At 44.1% G+C, this 14,000-nt stretch overlaps 1 protein-coding gene across 1 annotated transcript in view; it reads left to right on the top strand.

Annotated features, from left to right (window-relative positions):
• The window catches only part of CCDC88C (coiled-coil domain containing 88C), a 222,424-nt gene that overhangs the window by 83,527 nt on the left and 124,897 nt on the right, over positions 1-14,000 (top strand). The window contains exon 4 of the mRNA XM_030214328.1: positions 4,698-4,767. Within this exon, the coding sequence (XP_030070188.1) occupies positions 4,698-4,767 (70 nt within the window). The remainder of the gene's footprint in view (positions 1-4,697; positions 4,768-14,000) is intronic.

Consider the following 14,000-nt stretch of genomic DNA (forward strand, 5'->3'; position numbering starts at 1 on the left):
CTTTGCGTTTCTGCCCTGGCCTATGATCAGCAGAGTTCTTCATAGCATTCAGCTTCATTGGGGCAAGGTGATTCTAGTAATGCCAAACTGAGTTGCTGGTCCAGGGTCCCATTCCCATATGTATATATATATATATGTGTGTGTGTGTGTGTATATATATATGTGTGTGTGTGTGTGTGTATATATATGTGTGTGTGTGTGTGTGTATATATATGTGTGTGTGTGTGTGTGTATATATATGTGTGTGTGTGTGTGTATATATATGTGTGTGTGTGTGTGTGTATATATATATATATATATATACACACATACACACACACACACACATACACAGTGCAATCTGCTTATGTGCAAGGGTCTGGGACCAAAGAAATGCATGCAGTTAACTGGAGCATGCACTTAACCATTGTGACGCAAAGAAGCTTGACATGTGCTAAATGTGTGTACAGTACTGTTTATTATACATACAGTATACAGTCTCCATTAACTGACGTTAGGCTTACTTGAAGTAATCAGTTATAGTCCTCTGTACACTATTGGGTCTGTGAGTTCCATAGATTACGTCTGCCAGACGGTAAAATCTGTCATAGCACTGACACCCAGTGGCCTCCAGATAGGCCCGCACGGTGTTGAGACTCTCCAGCGCTCTTGTAAAAGTGACAGGACGAGGTTGTTGAATTTTGTCAGCATATGCCTCGATGCTCATTTCATCCTCTGTGTCATCATCAGCCATTGTTGCCTGCATGTAGGCGCATATCTCGACATCAGTGCTGTCGTCAGCTGTTTGTAGATCGTAATCAACAACTACGTAGTGATGAAACTTCTCTTCAGTAACACCGGCTGGGATGTCAATAGCCTGTTCATCTGACGTGTTTGTAACAGCTGCATCTGTTTCTTCCCTCTCCACATCCTTAACAAAGCTTGCCTGCTTGTATCAGTTCACAGTGGTTGCTTGTGTAACATGATTTCAGGCTTCTTTCTGCATATGTAGGGAATCCAACAGTGATAGATTATGAGCCAGTCTGGTCATCCATAATGCTCATCAGACAACATAGCACAAGAGCCCGATAATGTTGTTTGAAATTGGCTATTATGCCCTGATCCATAGGTTGGAACAGAGAGGTAGTATTTGGTGGCAGGAAGACCACCTTGACGTTAGACAGCCTGACATCATCCCTGTGTGCAGCACAATTATCACAAAGCAACAAAACGCTTTTGTGTCCGCATTCTAGTGTCTAACTTCTTTAGCCACTGCTTCCAAATTTCCCCAGTCATCCATGAATTTGGTTTAGCTTGGTATGACAGTCGTTTAACATTCTTGAACAACGGGGCTGTTTGCTCCTTCCAATGACGAGGGGTTCCAACTTCTCATTCCCATCCATATTGCAGCAAAGGAGGATCATCAGTCGGTCCTTCAACGTTTTACTTCCAGTAGTTTCGGCATGTTTGAATGCAAGTGGAGGAGTGACTTAGTGGTTAGGGTGGTGGACTTTGGTCCTGGGGAACTGAGGAACTGAGTTCGATTCCCACTTCAGGCACAGGCAGCTCCTTGTGACTGTGGGCAAGTCACTTAACCCTCCATTGCCCCATGTAAGTCGCATTGAGCCTGCCATGAGTGGGAAAGCGCGGGGTACGAATGCAAAAAAAAAAAAAAGTATTCCATCAGGAATCGCTCGCCAGTAGAGACCGTTTTCGCCAGCATTGAAAATGTCACGAGGTGCAAACTCGTTCAAGATGGTAGGAAGAACTGAAACCACAACGCCTCTGAGGGCATTTCTTGCTACTTAACGATTTTGTGTTTTCCGTGTGTTGTCAAAATAATTGCTTGGCACTGACAGGTCATTCTCCTTTACCACTACATTTGGGTTTCTGTATTGAGCGCTCTGTCAGTTGTAATTTTCATTCCCCGCAATTCTCTTAGGGTTATGATTCTAATGTTTTTGTGAAACAGCAATGTTAATGTTTCCAGTGGATAAGCTGATTCGCCTTAATGTGCTTTTCTGTATACAGGCTTTCTGATGGTACAGAGTGGTTATAATCTGTGTGGAGGGATATGGGCTTGTTCTTTTCTCTGTTTATACAACCATTGATTTGTATCTTAGAAAGGTGAATATCAGCTGTTTTTAAGTTGCTGTGTTTCTGTAAAGTTGCATACTGTCTGTCAGGTGGACGGTCAGTCCTTTTTTTTTTTTATTTCTAGCAGAAATGGTGCCGATACTCAAATGCCAGGCTACCCTTCAGGGATGGGGTGATCACTGAGGGACCCACCCCACAATAGCTAGGCCCCCCTCAACTAGTCACAGAATCTATGATGAGGCAGAATTGGTGTGTAGAGCCTGAGTTCTTTCATTAAAACTTGGGGTCCGTGGGTCAATTTTAGCAGACAGTGGAAAAGGTGCCGGTACTCAGTACCCCCCTCAAAAAATTTTTTTTTTTTAAATATTTTTTTATTACATTTGTACCCCGCGCTTTCCCACTCATGGCAGGCTCAATGCGGCAGGCAATGGAGAGTTAAGTGACTTGCCCAGAGTCACAAGGAGCTGCCTGTGCCTGAAGTGGGAATCTAACTCAGTTCCTCAGTTCCCCAGGACCAAAGTCCACCACCCTAACCACTAGGCCTCTCCTTCACTCCAGCCCTGTGGACTGTTAACCTATATTAATCCATTAACTTATTCTGAAGTGTTGCATGTGACCTTGAACTTTCACATCCTGCTAGTAGTCAGGAGGCTTTGCAGGAGGATATTATATATTAATAGCTGAAGGAAACTACTTGTACCATAGGCCTTAGTATTTCTTTCAAAGATTTCTACTTTGTTTTGTGCCATGTTGATACCAGTTGCCGCTGCTTGAAGATCAGTTCACTGATAAGATGGTCAAAGGCCACAGCCGAGTTAATTGAATCAGTGTTAAAAGAGATGGTGTTGCAATTAGTGTAGAATGTAGGAGAATCATTTCAGGTAACTGTCGGGGCCAGTCTTTCACATCATCTGATTTATTTTATTTAAATTTATATTCCGCATATCCAAACTTAACTCATAACATACATAACATAGTAGATGACGGCAGAAAAAGACCTGCACGGTCCATCCAGTCTGCCCAACAAGATAACTCATATGTGCTACTTTTTGTATATACCCTACTTTGATTTGTATCTGTCTTTTTCAGGGCACAGACTGTATGTCTGCCCAGCACTATCCCTGCCTCCCAACCACCGGCTCTGGGACAGACCGTACAAGTCTGCCCAGCACTAGCCCCGCCTCCCAACCACCAGCCTTTTGATTTGTATCTGTCATTTTCAGGGCACAGACTGTATGTCTGCCCAGCACTAGCCCCGCCTCCCAACCACCAGCCCCTTGATTTGTATCTGTCATTTTCAGGGCACAGACTGTATGTCTGCCCAGCACTAGCCCCGCCTCCCAACCACCAGCCCCTTGATTTGTATCTGTCATTTTCAGCGCACAGACTGTATGTCTGCCCAGCAGTAGCCCCGCCTCCCAACCACCAGCCCCTTGATTTGTATCTGTCTTTTTCAGGGCACAGACTGTATGTCTGCCCAGCACTAGCCCCGCCTCCCAACCACCAGCCCCTTGATTTGTATCTGTCATTTTCAGGGCACAGACTGTATGTCTGCCCAGCACTAGCCCCACCTCCCAACCACCAGCCCCTTGATTTGTATCTGTCATTTTCAGGGCACAGACTGTATGTCTGCCCAGCACTAGCCCCGCCTCCCAACCACCAGCCCCTTGATTTGTATCTGTCATTTTCAGGGCACAGACCGTATAAGTCTGCCCAGCACTAGCCCCGCCTCCCAACCACCAGCCCCTTGATTTGTATCTGTCTTTTTCAGGGCACAGACCGTATAAGTCTGCCCAGCACTAGCCCCGCCTCCCAACCACCAGCCCCTTGATTTGTATCTGTCTTTTTCAGGGCACAGACCGTATAAGTCTGCCCAGCACTATCCCCGCCTCCCAACCACCAGCCCCTTGATTTGTATCTGTATGTACTTATAGCACACGTTACAATTCTCATCTAATAAGGATAAGTACAGCGATAATTAACTAAATGTCATATTTTCAAAAGTTTCCTGAGTTTAAGGAAGTTTGAATTAATGCTTGTTACAGTAGGAATATAATTTTTTAGGCATAATTATACCATAGGCAGTCGACTTTCTTGTGCCCTCCCTCTTCAGTGTGAATGAAATGCTGAAATACTGCATTATAGAGGCATACAGTAGTACCATACGTCCTTCAAAGGAGCAAATAACATTAAAGAAAAAAAAGTCAACCCATCCATAATTATTGACTGGTAGGCGTAAGTAGAGATTTTCCCCTTCTGACCTCTTTGAACTCCTGCTGGGTGGAAGAGAAGTGGCAGTGTTGTAAATCCCCCTCACTCTCCTTGGAGGTGTTGGCCAGAAGTGCAGCATCCAGATCAGGCCCTTAAGTTTCTGTGAAATAGAGCACACACTTCAAACTACAAAATTAACTTTTTCTGAAGAGTGTACAGCACTCTACATACTTGTACACTTGCAAGAGAACATGTAATCTTATCCTACTTTGGTCAGATTAAATTAAGCAGCATTTAAAACATTTAGACTACAAAGCTATTAGCATCTTACTACTTTCTGCCTATTTAAAACTTTGTATTAATTTTTTAAAATTAAACCTTGTTTTTTTTTTTTTTTTTTTTTTTTTTAGGAGGTGCTACAGCAATTGATTGTAATGAATTTGCCAAATGTATTATTAATTGGAAAAGATCCTCTGTCCGGTAAGTGTGTTAATTTGTATTGTTTTTTTTTTAAATATTTTTATTGATGACAAAGGTATAACACCAACCAACATAATACAAATTCACATTGTAGTATCCAATTCCACAAACCATAATATTGATTCTTTTCGCTTTATAGCCATCATCATACATATTTTTTAAATTCCCCCCCCCCCATCCCTTCCCCTTTTTTCCCCCTACACCAGGTTTCTACTCGTTATTTATTATCCATTGAGTACTCTACTGCGTGCTCGTGGTGTTAACGTGTTCAAAAAGGGCATCCAGCATTGCAGATACAATTCGCCTTTTGGTGTCGCTGAGTCTGGCGCCTCCTTTCCAGTGCACTGAGTGAGATCATATATGCTCTCCAAAGTTGGACAGAAGGCTCTTCCTCTTGCAACCACAGTTTAAGTATTGTCTCTTTCCCCATCATCACTGATCGCCTCTGGAAATGTCGAAGGCCAGCCCTGCTGGGCCCTTGATTTATAAATTCCTCAAATAATAGCCTTAGATGGCTTTTCCATTGAATCACCCATATCTTTGATACATGTATACACATTTGGGACCAAAATTTCAATACTGGTGGGCAGTGCCAAAACATGTTAATTTGTATTGTAATTCTAATTTCACATGACAGGTTTTCTAACATTTTGGTAATGATGTCCACTGCGGTGTTGAATGAGGTCCATGGCCTTATAGACGGCAAGCGTGCAGCAGGCTGCTACCGTCTGTCACCGCACTGTTCCTACTAAGGAGCGTGTGTTCTGTGTGGCATACCTCCAGTGAAAGTTCATGCTGTCATCTGGGCTTCAGGAGACCAGATAGGGAGGAATAGCGGTATCCGCTCCTAACGCTGCTGACAACTCTGCACCTTCCGTGCCAGCCTGTGAATTTTGAGCATGTTTGCAGTTTCACCACAGATTGTGAAGAACAGTTGGCAGCTGAGAGAGAGCTTCTGCTGCTCAGGTTAGCTTAGGGAGATGGGAGGAATAGATGTTGGGAAAGAGGGTTGAATGCTGGAGAAGGGAGATATAGTGGTAGATGCTGATGAAAGGAATAAAAAAAGAGAAATAAGAGGATGGGAAAGGGGGGGGCATAGGATGATAAGCAGATGAAGAATAGGAGGTGATAGGAAGTGGAAGAGTAGGAGAGAGGAAAATTGAGTGGTCGTCGAGAAAGCTGTAAGATGAGTACAGACGTTAATAAAGTAACATAGTAACATAGTAGATGACAGCAGAAAAAGACCTGCACGGTCCATCCAGTCTGCCCAACAAGACAACACATGTGTGCTACTTTTGTGTATACCCTACTTTGATTTGTACCTGTGCTCTTCAGGGCACAGACCATATAAGTCTGCCCAGCACTATCCCCGCCTCCCAACCACCTGCCCCTCCTCCCAACCACCGGCTCCGGCACAGACCGCACAAGTCTGCCCAGCACCATCCCCACCTCCCAACCACCAGCCCCGCCTCCGGCACAGACCGTACAAGTCTGTCCAGCACTATCCCCGCCTCCCAACCACCAGTCCCGCCTCCCGATCCTGACTAAGCTCCTGAGGATCCATTCCTTCGGCACAGGATTCCTTTATGCTTATCCCACGCATGTTTGAATTCCGTTACCGTTTTCATTTCCACCACCTCCCGCGGGAGGGCATTCCAAGCATCCACTACTCTCTCCGTGAAAAAATACTTTCTCCGAGATGGAAACTGAGAAGGAAAGTTGGAGAGAAGATGGAACTTTTGTTCTTGTGGCAGTGTTACTGCAGAATCACATAGCACAAGAAATGACAAACCGCCTTCTCCCCCCTCCTTCCTTGTGGCACCACCATTTTCAAGGCAGCGCTGCTGGGAGAGGAGGAAGTCTACCTTCCTTCTCCAACAAAGGTATGGGGGGGCAGGGAAGAGGGCTGCTAGACAACCAGTTTTTTTTTTGGGGGGGGGGCTTGATTTGCAGCCCACTGGGCCACCAGGGCTTTTCTTGGGGGGATGCTAGGTGGGGGGGAGATTAGGGGGATGGGTAAGTGACCAGGGCTTGTGTTTCAGCCTGCACAGTTGGAAACATCAGCCACCAAAGAAAATCAACCTTTTCAGGTTAGTTGTGGGTATTCTACTACTACTACTACTACTACTACTACTACTACTATTTAGCATTTCTATAGCGCTACAAGGCATACGCAGCGCTGCACAAACATAGAAGAAAGACAGTCCCTACTCAAAGAGCTTACAATCTAATAGACAAAAAATAAATAAAGTAAGCAAATCAAATCAATTAATGTGAATGGGAAGGAAGAGAGGAGGGTAGGTGGAGGCGAGTGGTTACAAGTGGTTACGAGTCAAAAGCAATGTTAAAGAGGTGGGCTTTCAGTCTAGATTTAAAGGTGGCCAAGGATGGGGCAAGACGTAGGGGCTCAGGAAGTTTATTCCAGGCGTAGGGTGCAGCGAGACAGAAGGCGCGAAGTCTGGAGTTGGCAGTAGTGGAGAAGGGAACAGATAAGAAGGATTTATCCATGGAGCGGAGTGCACGGGAAGGGGTGTAGGGAAGGACGAGTGTGGAGAGATACTGGGGAGCAGCAGAGTGAATACATTTATAGGTTAGTAGAAGAAGTTTGAACAGGATGCGAAAACGGATAGGGAGCCAGTGAAGGGTCTTGAGGAGAGGGGTAGTATGAGTAAAGCGACCCTGGCGGAAGATGAGACGGGCAGCAGAGTTTTGAACCGACTGGAGAGGGGAGAGGTGACTAAGTGGGAGGCCAGCAAGAAGCAGATTGCAGTAGTCTAAACGAGAGGTGACAAGGGTGTGGATGAGGGTTTTGGTAGAGTGCTCAGAGGGCTTTCATCAGCTTAAAATCATGTTGAAGGCCCATGAGAGAAGACAGCTTGAAAGATGACTTCAAATGAAGCATTACTCTTAATCTAGGTGGTGGGGGACTGCAATTTTCAAAACGGTCTGTTCAACTGAAAAGACTGCAGATACTGTGCACCTATGGGCTTCGTACACACCTTGTATCTGCTTTTTGTCTGCGCTAAGTTTTTCTGGGAAATAAAATGCATAAATTAAAAAAAAAACAGTAAATGCATTCTTAAGCCCACCCAAAACACATCTGGGAAGGTCTGAAACTACCAGGTAGTGAGAATTTTCCTCCCTGCTTAATTTGTATTGTATTTATGGTGGCTAACTGATCTGTGAAAGCTTTTAGAGTGTCTTAGAACTATGCTTAGGGCACGGAAATTTGTGTGCTATTTTGGCGCAGCAGACCAGAAACACCAGATCTGAAGCCCTTTATGGTAACTTCTGAATCCATCTGTAATTACTGTGCTTGGCATAGTTTCATTGAGTGCCTGAACTGTAGAGCGACTTCAATGCACTCAAAAGATCTCAAGTGGCCTGTTGAAACCTTATGGGGATAATTTTATAAAGGTGGTTTTTTTTTTTGCATATATATGCATTTATACACATGTAAAATATCTTTTATAGCGTTACCTACATGTACAAAAGGGAGAAAACAGAAAAGGGGTGGGGAAAATAGGCTCTATTCAAACAATGGGGGAGACGTATGAATTAGTTAAAACAATGATATTTATTATGAATAGGTGACTCAACACAGCCGTGTTTCGGCACTGTAGCGCCTTCCTCAGGAGTCTTCCGGAAGTGTTTCAGTCTTTAAGGTGGTTGGCACACTGGGAAAAAAACACTAAGGAATACACAATCCTTTCTTCCAAAGGAAGACTCCTGAGGAAGGCGCTACGGCGCCGAAACACGGCTGTGTTGAGTCACCTATTCATAATAAATATCATTGTTTTAACTAATCCATACGTCTCCCCCCATTGTTTGAATAGAGCCTATTTTCCCCACCCCTTTTCTGTTTTCTCCCTTTTGTCCTGTGGGGATCAAGTGCACCTCCACACTCCGTGTGGTTTTTCTTTTACCTACATGTACAACAAGTATGTGCTGTCAGAATTGTATACAAACTGCCACCAAAAATGTGTGAAGGATTCTCACACCAGAGCCATTTGCAGTGTGTACTTTGTGCTGGCAGGTGCGCTCTTAAATGCCGAGGTAACTTGCACGCAGTTAGCTTACTTCATTGGAGTGAAAATATTTTTTACTGTTGGAAGCTGAAGTTTATCACAGCGTTCGTATGGAACATTTACTGCATCAAAACCTTACTGACCACATTAGCTAGTTTCTGGAGGGACTATAGTTTTACTTTCTTCCGCATCTAAAGTGTAACCTTTACCAAGAATTGCTATTTAGAAGCAGAGAGGCTTCTGAACTTTGGTCTCTGTGGTCAATACTGTAGCTTTTTCAGAAGTTCTGTCAACACACAACATTTAGCTCTAATCTCAGGGGAGTGGAGGAGTAGCCTAGTGGTTAGAGAATGAGATGGGGACAAAGTTTGTCTCAGTCCCCGCCCTGTCTCCATCCCCGCGGGTTCTGTCTTCATCTGCAGAAGCCTCGAACACTTATGATTTTACTAGTAAAAGAAGCCTGTTTCAGAGCAAATGAAACGGGCGCTAGCAAGGTTTTCGTCGCCAACAGCCCCCCCCTCCCTCCCTCCCTGGCCAACCCCTTCGTTGTTCTGCCATTGTTCTGCCCCCAACGTCATGACGTTTGACGCGAGGGTGGGGTCCAGAGCGATTTCCCACCCATCCCTCGCCTCCCTGCCTCCCTCCCTGCCAACCCGTTCATTGTTCTGCCATTGCTCCGCCCTCGAGGGTGGGGCCTGGAGCGGTTTTGGTGGCTTCACCACCACGAACCTTCGAACCTTTTTGAAGGAAGTCAGGGCTTGGCTTCACTGATGTCAGTGTCCTCAGAATGTTGAGGGTGAGTTTTATTATAGTAGATATTTAAATCTTTTTATTAAAATATAAAAAGGAACAATATGCTGTGCAACTGTTGTGTATAAATTACAAATAGAGAACAATAATAACAATGATCAGCTATAACAACCCTCCTTCCCACCACCACCACCCTCTACGCCTTCAACCCCAACAATAGGTGATTTCTACTACACCAAGGAATCCTAATTCTCACTGTTAAAATGTCCAGGGGTATAAAATACAACCCGTTTTATATGACCTAGAGAGGAAAAATATGCCCTATAAAGCACTGTTATGTTTTTTTAATCTGTGGATAAATAAGAAATCATCAACAATCTCAGGATTCAGTCTAGCTCTCCTGTCTTCCACAGTCCTTCCTGGAATAGAAGTTGTCTTCTTAGAAGATGTGCTGGTAGCAGGATGTACAGGATCTCCCATGCAAATTTTGGCTAGTTGTGGCCAGTACGTTTGCTTGTTTTTCCAAAAAATCAAAATATCTCTGTAAGCATCACTTAAACATAAATAACAGTTCAGTTCATTAACAGGCTTCAAAGTAGAAAATGACACAGAGACAAAGTTTGTCCCCGTCCCTGTGGGCTCTGTCCCCATCCCTGTGGGATCTGTCCCCGCCCTGTCCCCGCGGTTACTGTGGTTCCCCATCCCCGTGTCATTCTCTACTAGTGTTTAGTGCAGTGGACTTTTGTCCTGGGAAACTGGGTTCGATTCCCACTGCAGCTCCTTGTGACTCTGGGCAAGTCACTTAACCCTCCATTGCCCCTGGTACAAAATAAGTACCTGAATGTATGTAAACCACTTTGAATTTAGTTGCAAAAACCTCAGAAAGGCGGTATATCAAGTCCCACTTCCCTTTCCCTCTTTCCCTTATGACATCACAATATCAGAAGTGAACCAAGTATCGGGTAATCAAGCCATTGTAACATCACTGATGAGGTTGGCTCTTATTGGTGGAATGATTGGAGGAGTAGCCTAGTGGTTAGTGCAGTGGACTTTGATCCTAGAGAACTGAGTTCAATTCACACTGCAGCTCCTTGTGACTCTGGGCAAGTCACTTAACCCTCCATTGCCCCTGGTACAAAGTAAGTACCTGAATAAATGTAAACCACTTTGAATGTAGTTGCAAAAACCTCAGAAAGGCAGTATATCAAGTCCCAGTTCCCATTCCCTTATGACATCACAATATCAGAAGTGAGCCAAGTATTGGGCAATCAAGCCATTGTGACATCACTGATGAGGTTGGCTCTTATTGGTGGAATGATTGGAGGAGTAGCCTAGTGGTTAGTGCAGTGGACTTTGATCCTGGGGAACTGGGTTCAATTCCCACTGCAGCTCCTTGTGACTCTGGGCAAGTCACTTAACCCTCCATTGCCCCTGATACAAAATAAGTACCTGCATATGATATGTAAACCACCTTGAATGTAGTTGCAAAAAAAAAAAAACAACAACAACAGAAAGGCGGTATACCAAGTCCTGTTCTCTTTCCCCTTTGCTAAATTGTATCGGGTCTGTTTTAGTGGCATAGCTTTCAGTGAAAGATTTCTCTGAAATACAGAGGATCTTTCTTTTCTAAGATAGGGGACTATGTCAAGAGCTCAAATTAAAAACACAAACCTAATTCTGCTGGGACACTCCTTTTATTAGAGGAATCAAGTTGGGATCACATTTCAAGGAACAGAAAAAAGATTCTCAGCTAGCATGAACACAAATCAAATTGTTAGTAGTGAGATCAGAGAAGAAAGTAAGGATTATATAACCGAAGTTATTCATTTGGGAACAAATGGCCTGGCCAGAAATAGCATCTCTGTAATGCAGAGAGGTTTCTAAAGTTTGGTTCCTGTGGTCAATACTGTCGCGTTTTCAGAAGTTCTGTCTGTTTATGGTAAGGGAGATGAAGCTGTAACATTTAGCTCTAAACCCAGTGTAAGCATGATGGTTTTCGATATCTATGTGCCTGGGTCAGTGGGTGGTAGAACAAAAGGCTGTACTGTCATGATGGACTACATCTTTCTGTGGCAGAAAAAATGATCCTGAAAGATTCAATATGTGGACAGAAATTTTAACTAGATGAAGGGGGTGGCAGGTGGAACATAACTTCAGTAAGTCACTCCCAGATTAACATAGTAGATGACAGCAGAGAAAGACCTGTACGGTCCATCCAGTCTGCCCAACAAGATAAAACTCATGTACTACTACTACTACTTAACATTTCTAGAGCGCTACTAGGGTTACGCAGCGCTGTACAAATTAACGAATAAGGACGGTCCCTGCTCAGAAGAGCTTACAATCTAAAGGACGAAATGTCAAGTTGGGGTAGTTGAGATTTCCTGAGAAGAGGTGTAGTGGTTAGGTGCCGAAGGTGACATTGAAGAGGTGGGCTTTGAGCAATGATTTGAAGATGGGTAGGGAGGGGGCCCGGCGTATGGACTCAGGGAGTTTGTTCCAAGCATGGGGTGAGGCGAGGCAGAAAGGGCGAAGCCTAGAGTTGGCGGTGGTGGAGAAGGGTACTGAAAGGAGGGATTTGTCTTGAGAGCGGAGGTTACGGGTAGGGACGTAAGGGGAGATGAGGGTAGAGAGGTAAGGAGGGGCTGCAGATCGAGTGCATTTGTAGGTGAGTAGGAGAAGCTTGAACTGTATGCGGTACCTGATCGGAAGCCAGTGAAGTGACTTGAGGAGAGGGGTGATATGAGTATATCGGTTAAGGCGGAAGATAAGACGTGCGGCAGAGTTCTGAATGGACTGAAGGGGGGGATAGATGGCTAAGTGGGGGGCCGGTGAGGAGTAGGTTGCAGTAGTCAAGGCGAGAGTGGATGAGAGTTCGGGTGGTGTGCTCGGAGAGGAAGGGGCGAATTTTGCTAATGTTATAGAGGAAGAAGTGACAGGTCTTGGCTATCTGCTGGATATGCGCAGTGAAGGAGAGGGAGGAGTCGAAGATGACACCGAATTGCGGGCAGATGAGACTGGGACGATGAGGGTGTTATCAACTGAGATAGAGAGTGAAGGGAGAGGAGGGTGCTACTTTATGTGTACACCTGACCTTAATTTGTATCTGCCATTTCCAGGCACAGACCGTAGAAATCTGCCCAGCACTAGCCCCACCTCCCAACCACCGGTGCTGCCACCCAATCTCCACTAAGCTTCTGAGGATCCATTTCTTCTGAACAGGATTCCTTTGTTTATCCCACGCTTTTTTGAATTCCGTTACCGTTTTCATTTACGCCACCTCCTGATGGGGGGGCATTCCAAGTATCCTCCACTGTCTCCGTGAAAAAAATGCTTCCTGACATTTTTCTTGAGTCTTGCCCCCCTTCAACCTCATTTCATGTCCTCTAGTTCTACCGCCTTCCCGTCTCCGGAAAAGGTTTGTTTGCAGATCGATACAGACGTTCAAATATTTGAAAGGTATCATATCACCCCTGTTTCTCCTTTCCTCCAGGGTATACATGTTCAGGTCAGCAAGTCGCTCCTCATTACCTTAGTTATAACAATAACAAGAGGCATTGATAATAAAAGGGGGGAGAGGTAATGAAAACAAAACTCTTAAAATATGAGCAAACAATCTGAATATTGGAGGAAGGCTGTAAGCATGATGCTCATAGTCTAGCTAATAAAATTGTTGATCTGGAAGCCCTGATGTTAGACGTGGATTGTACATTGTGGACATTAGAGACATAGTTCAATGAGCTTCATGAATGGGATATCGCCAAAACTGGTTAAAACTTATTCAGGAAGGATAGCGAAGGCAAAAGAGGAGGGGTGGCAGCTTTCTCTGTAAAAGGCAATATTAAAGCAGCTGAAATGTACGATTTATTTATTTATTTATTTTATTTATTTATTTATTGCATTTGTATCCCACATTTTCCCACCTTTTTGCGGGCTCAGTGTGGCTTACAATACATTATGAATGATGGAAATACAGTTTGTTACAATTCGGTTATGGATTACATTGTGAAGAGTTATATGAGACAAAATCAAAGTATCGTTAAGGAATATATCAATGGAAAAGAACATTGAAACATTGGAAGGAAAACAACGAGAAACTAGAGGGTCTGAGGACAATATATAATAACGAAAAACCTATGGTATACATTTTCTGTGATTAAAGGTATGAGTGTGGTGAGATATCAGGATTGAGAATTCATAAGTAGATGTGTTGATGTATAACTGAACAGTGAGTGTGGATTTTATATGTTTTGGTTCTTTCCGTAGATTTGTGGGGGAAAAAGGAAACCTTGTGAATTGTATTGGAAAGTGAGGATGACACTCTCATCCACACTGGTGTAGTCCAAAGACCTCTCAGACTCAAACAAAAGAACTGTATGGAGACTTGATAGATATTGTGAAGGGGGGCAATGAAAGAGGGAGGTGTTAATACTGAGTGACTTGAATTTATCGGAT

The sequence above is a fragment of the Microcaecilia unicolor genome, chromosome 9, assembly GCF_901765095.1.
Source record: "Microcaecilia unicolor chromosome 9, aMicUni1.1, whole genome shotgun sequence".
Taxonomy (NCBI): Eukaryota; Metazoa; Chordata; class Amphibia; order Gymnophiona; family Siphonopidae; genus Microcaecilia; species Microcaecilia unicolor.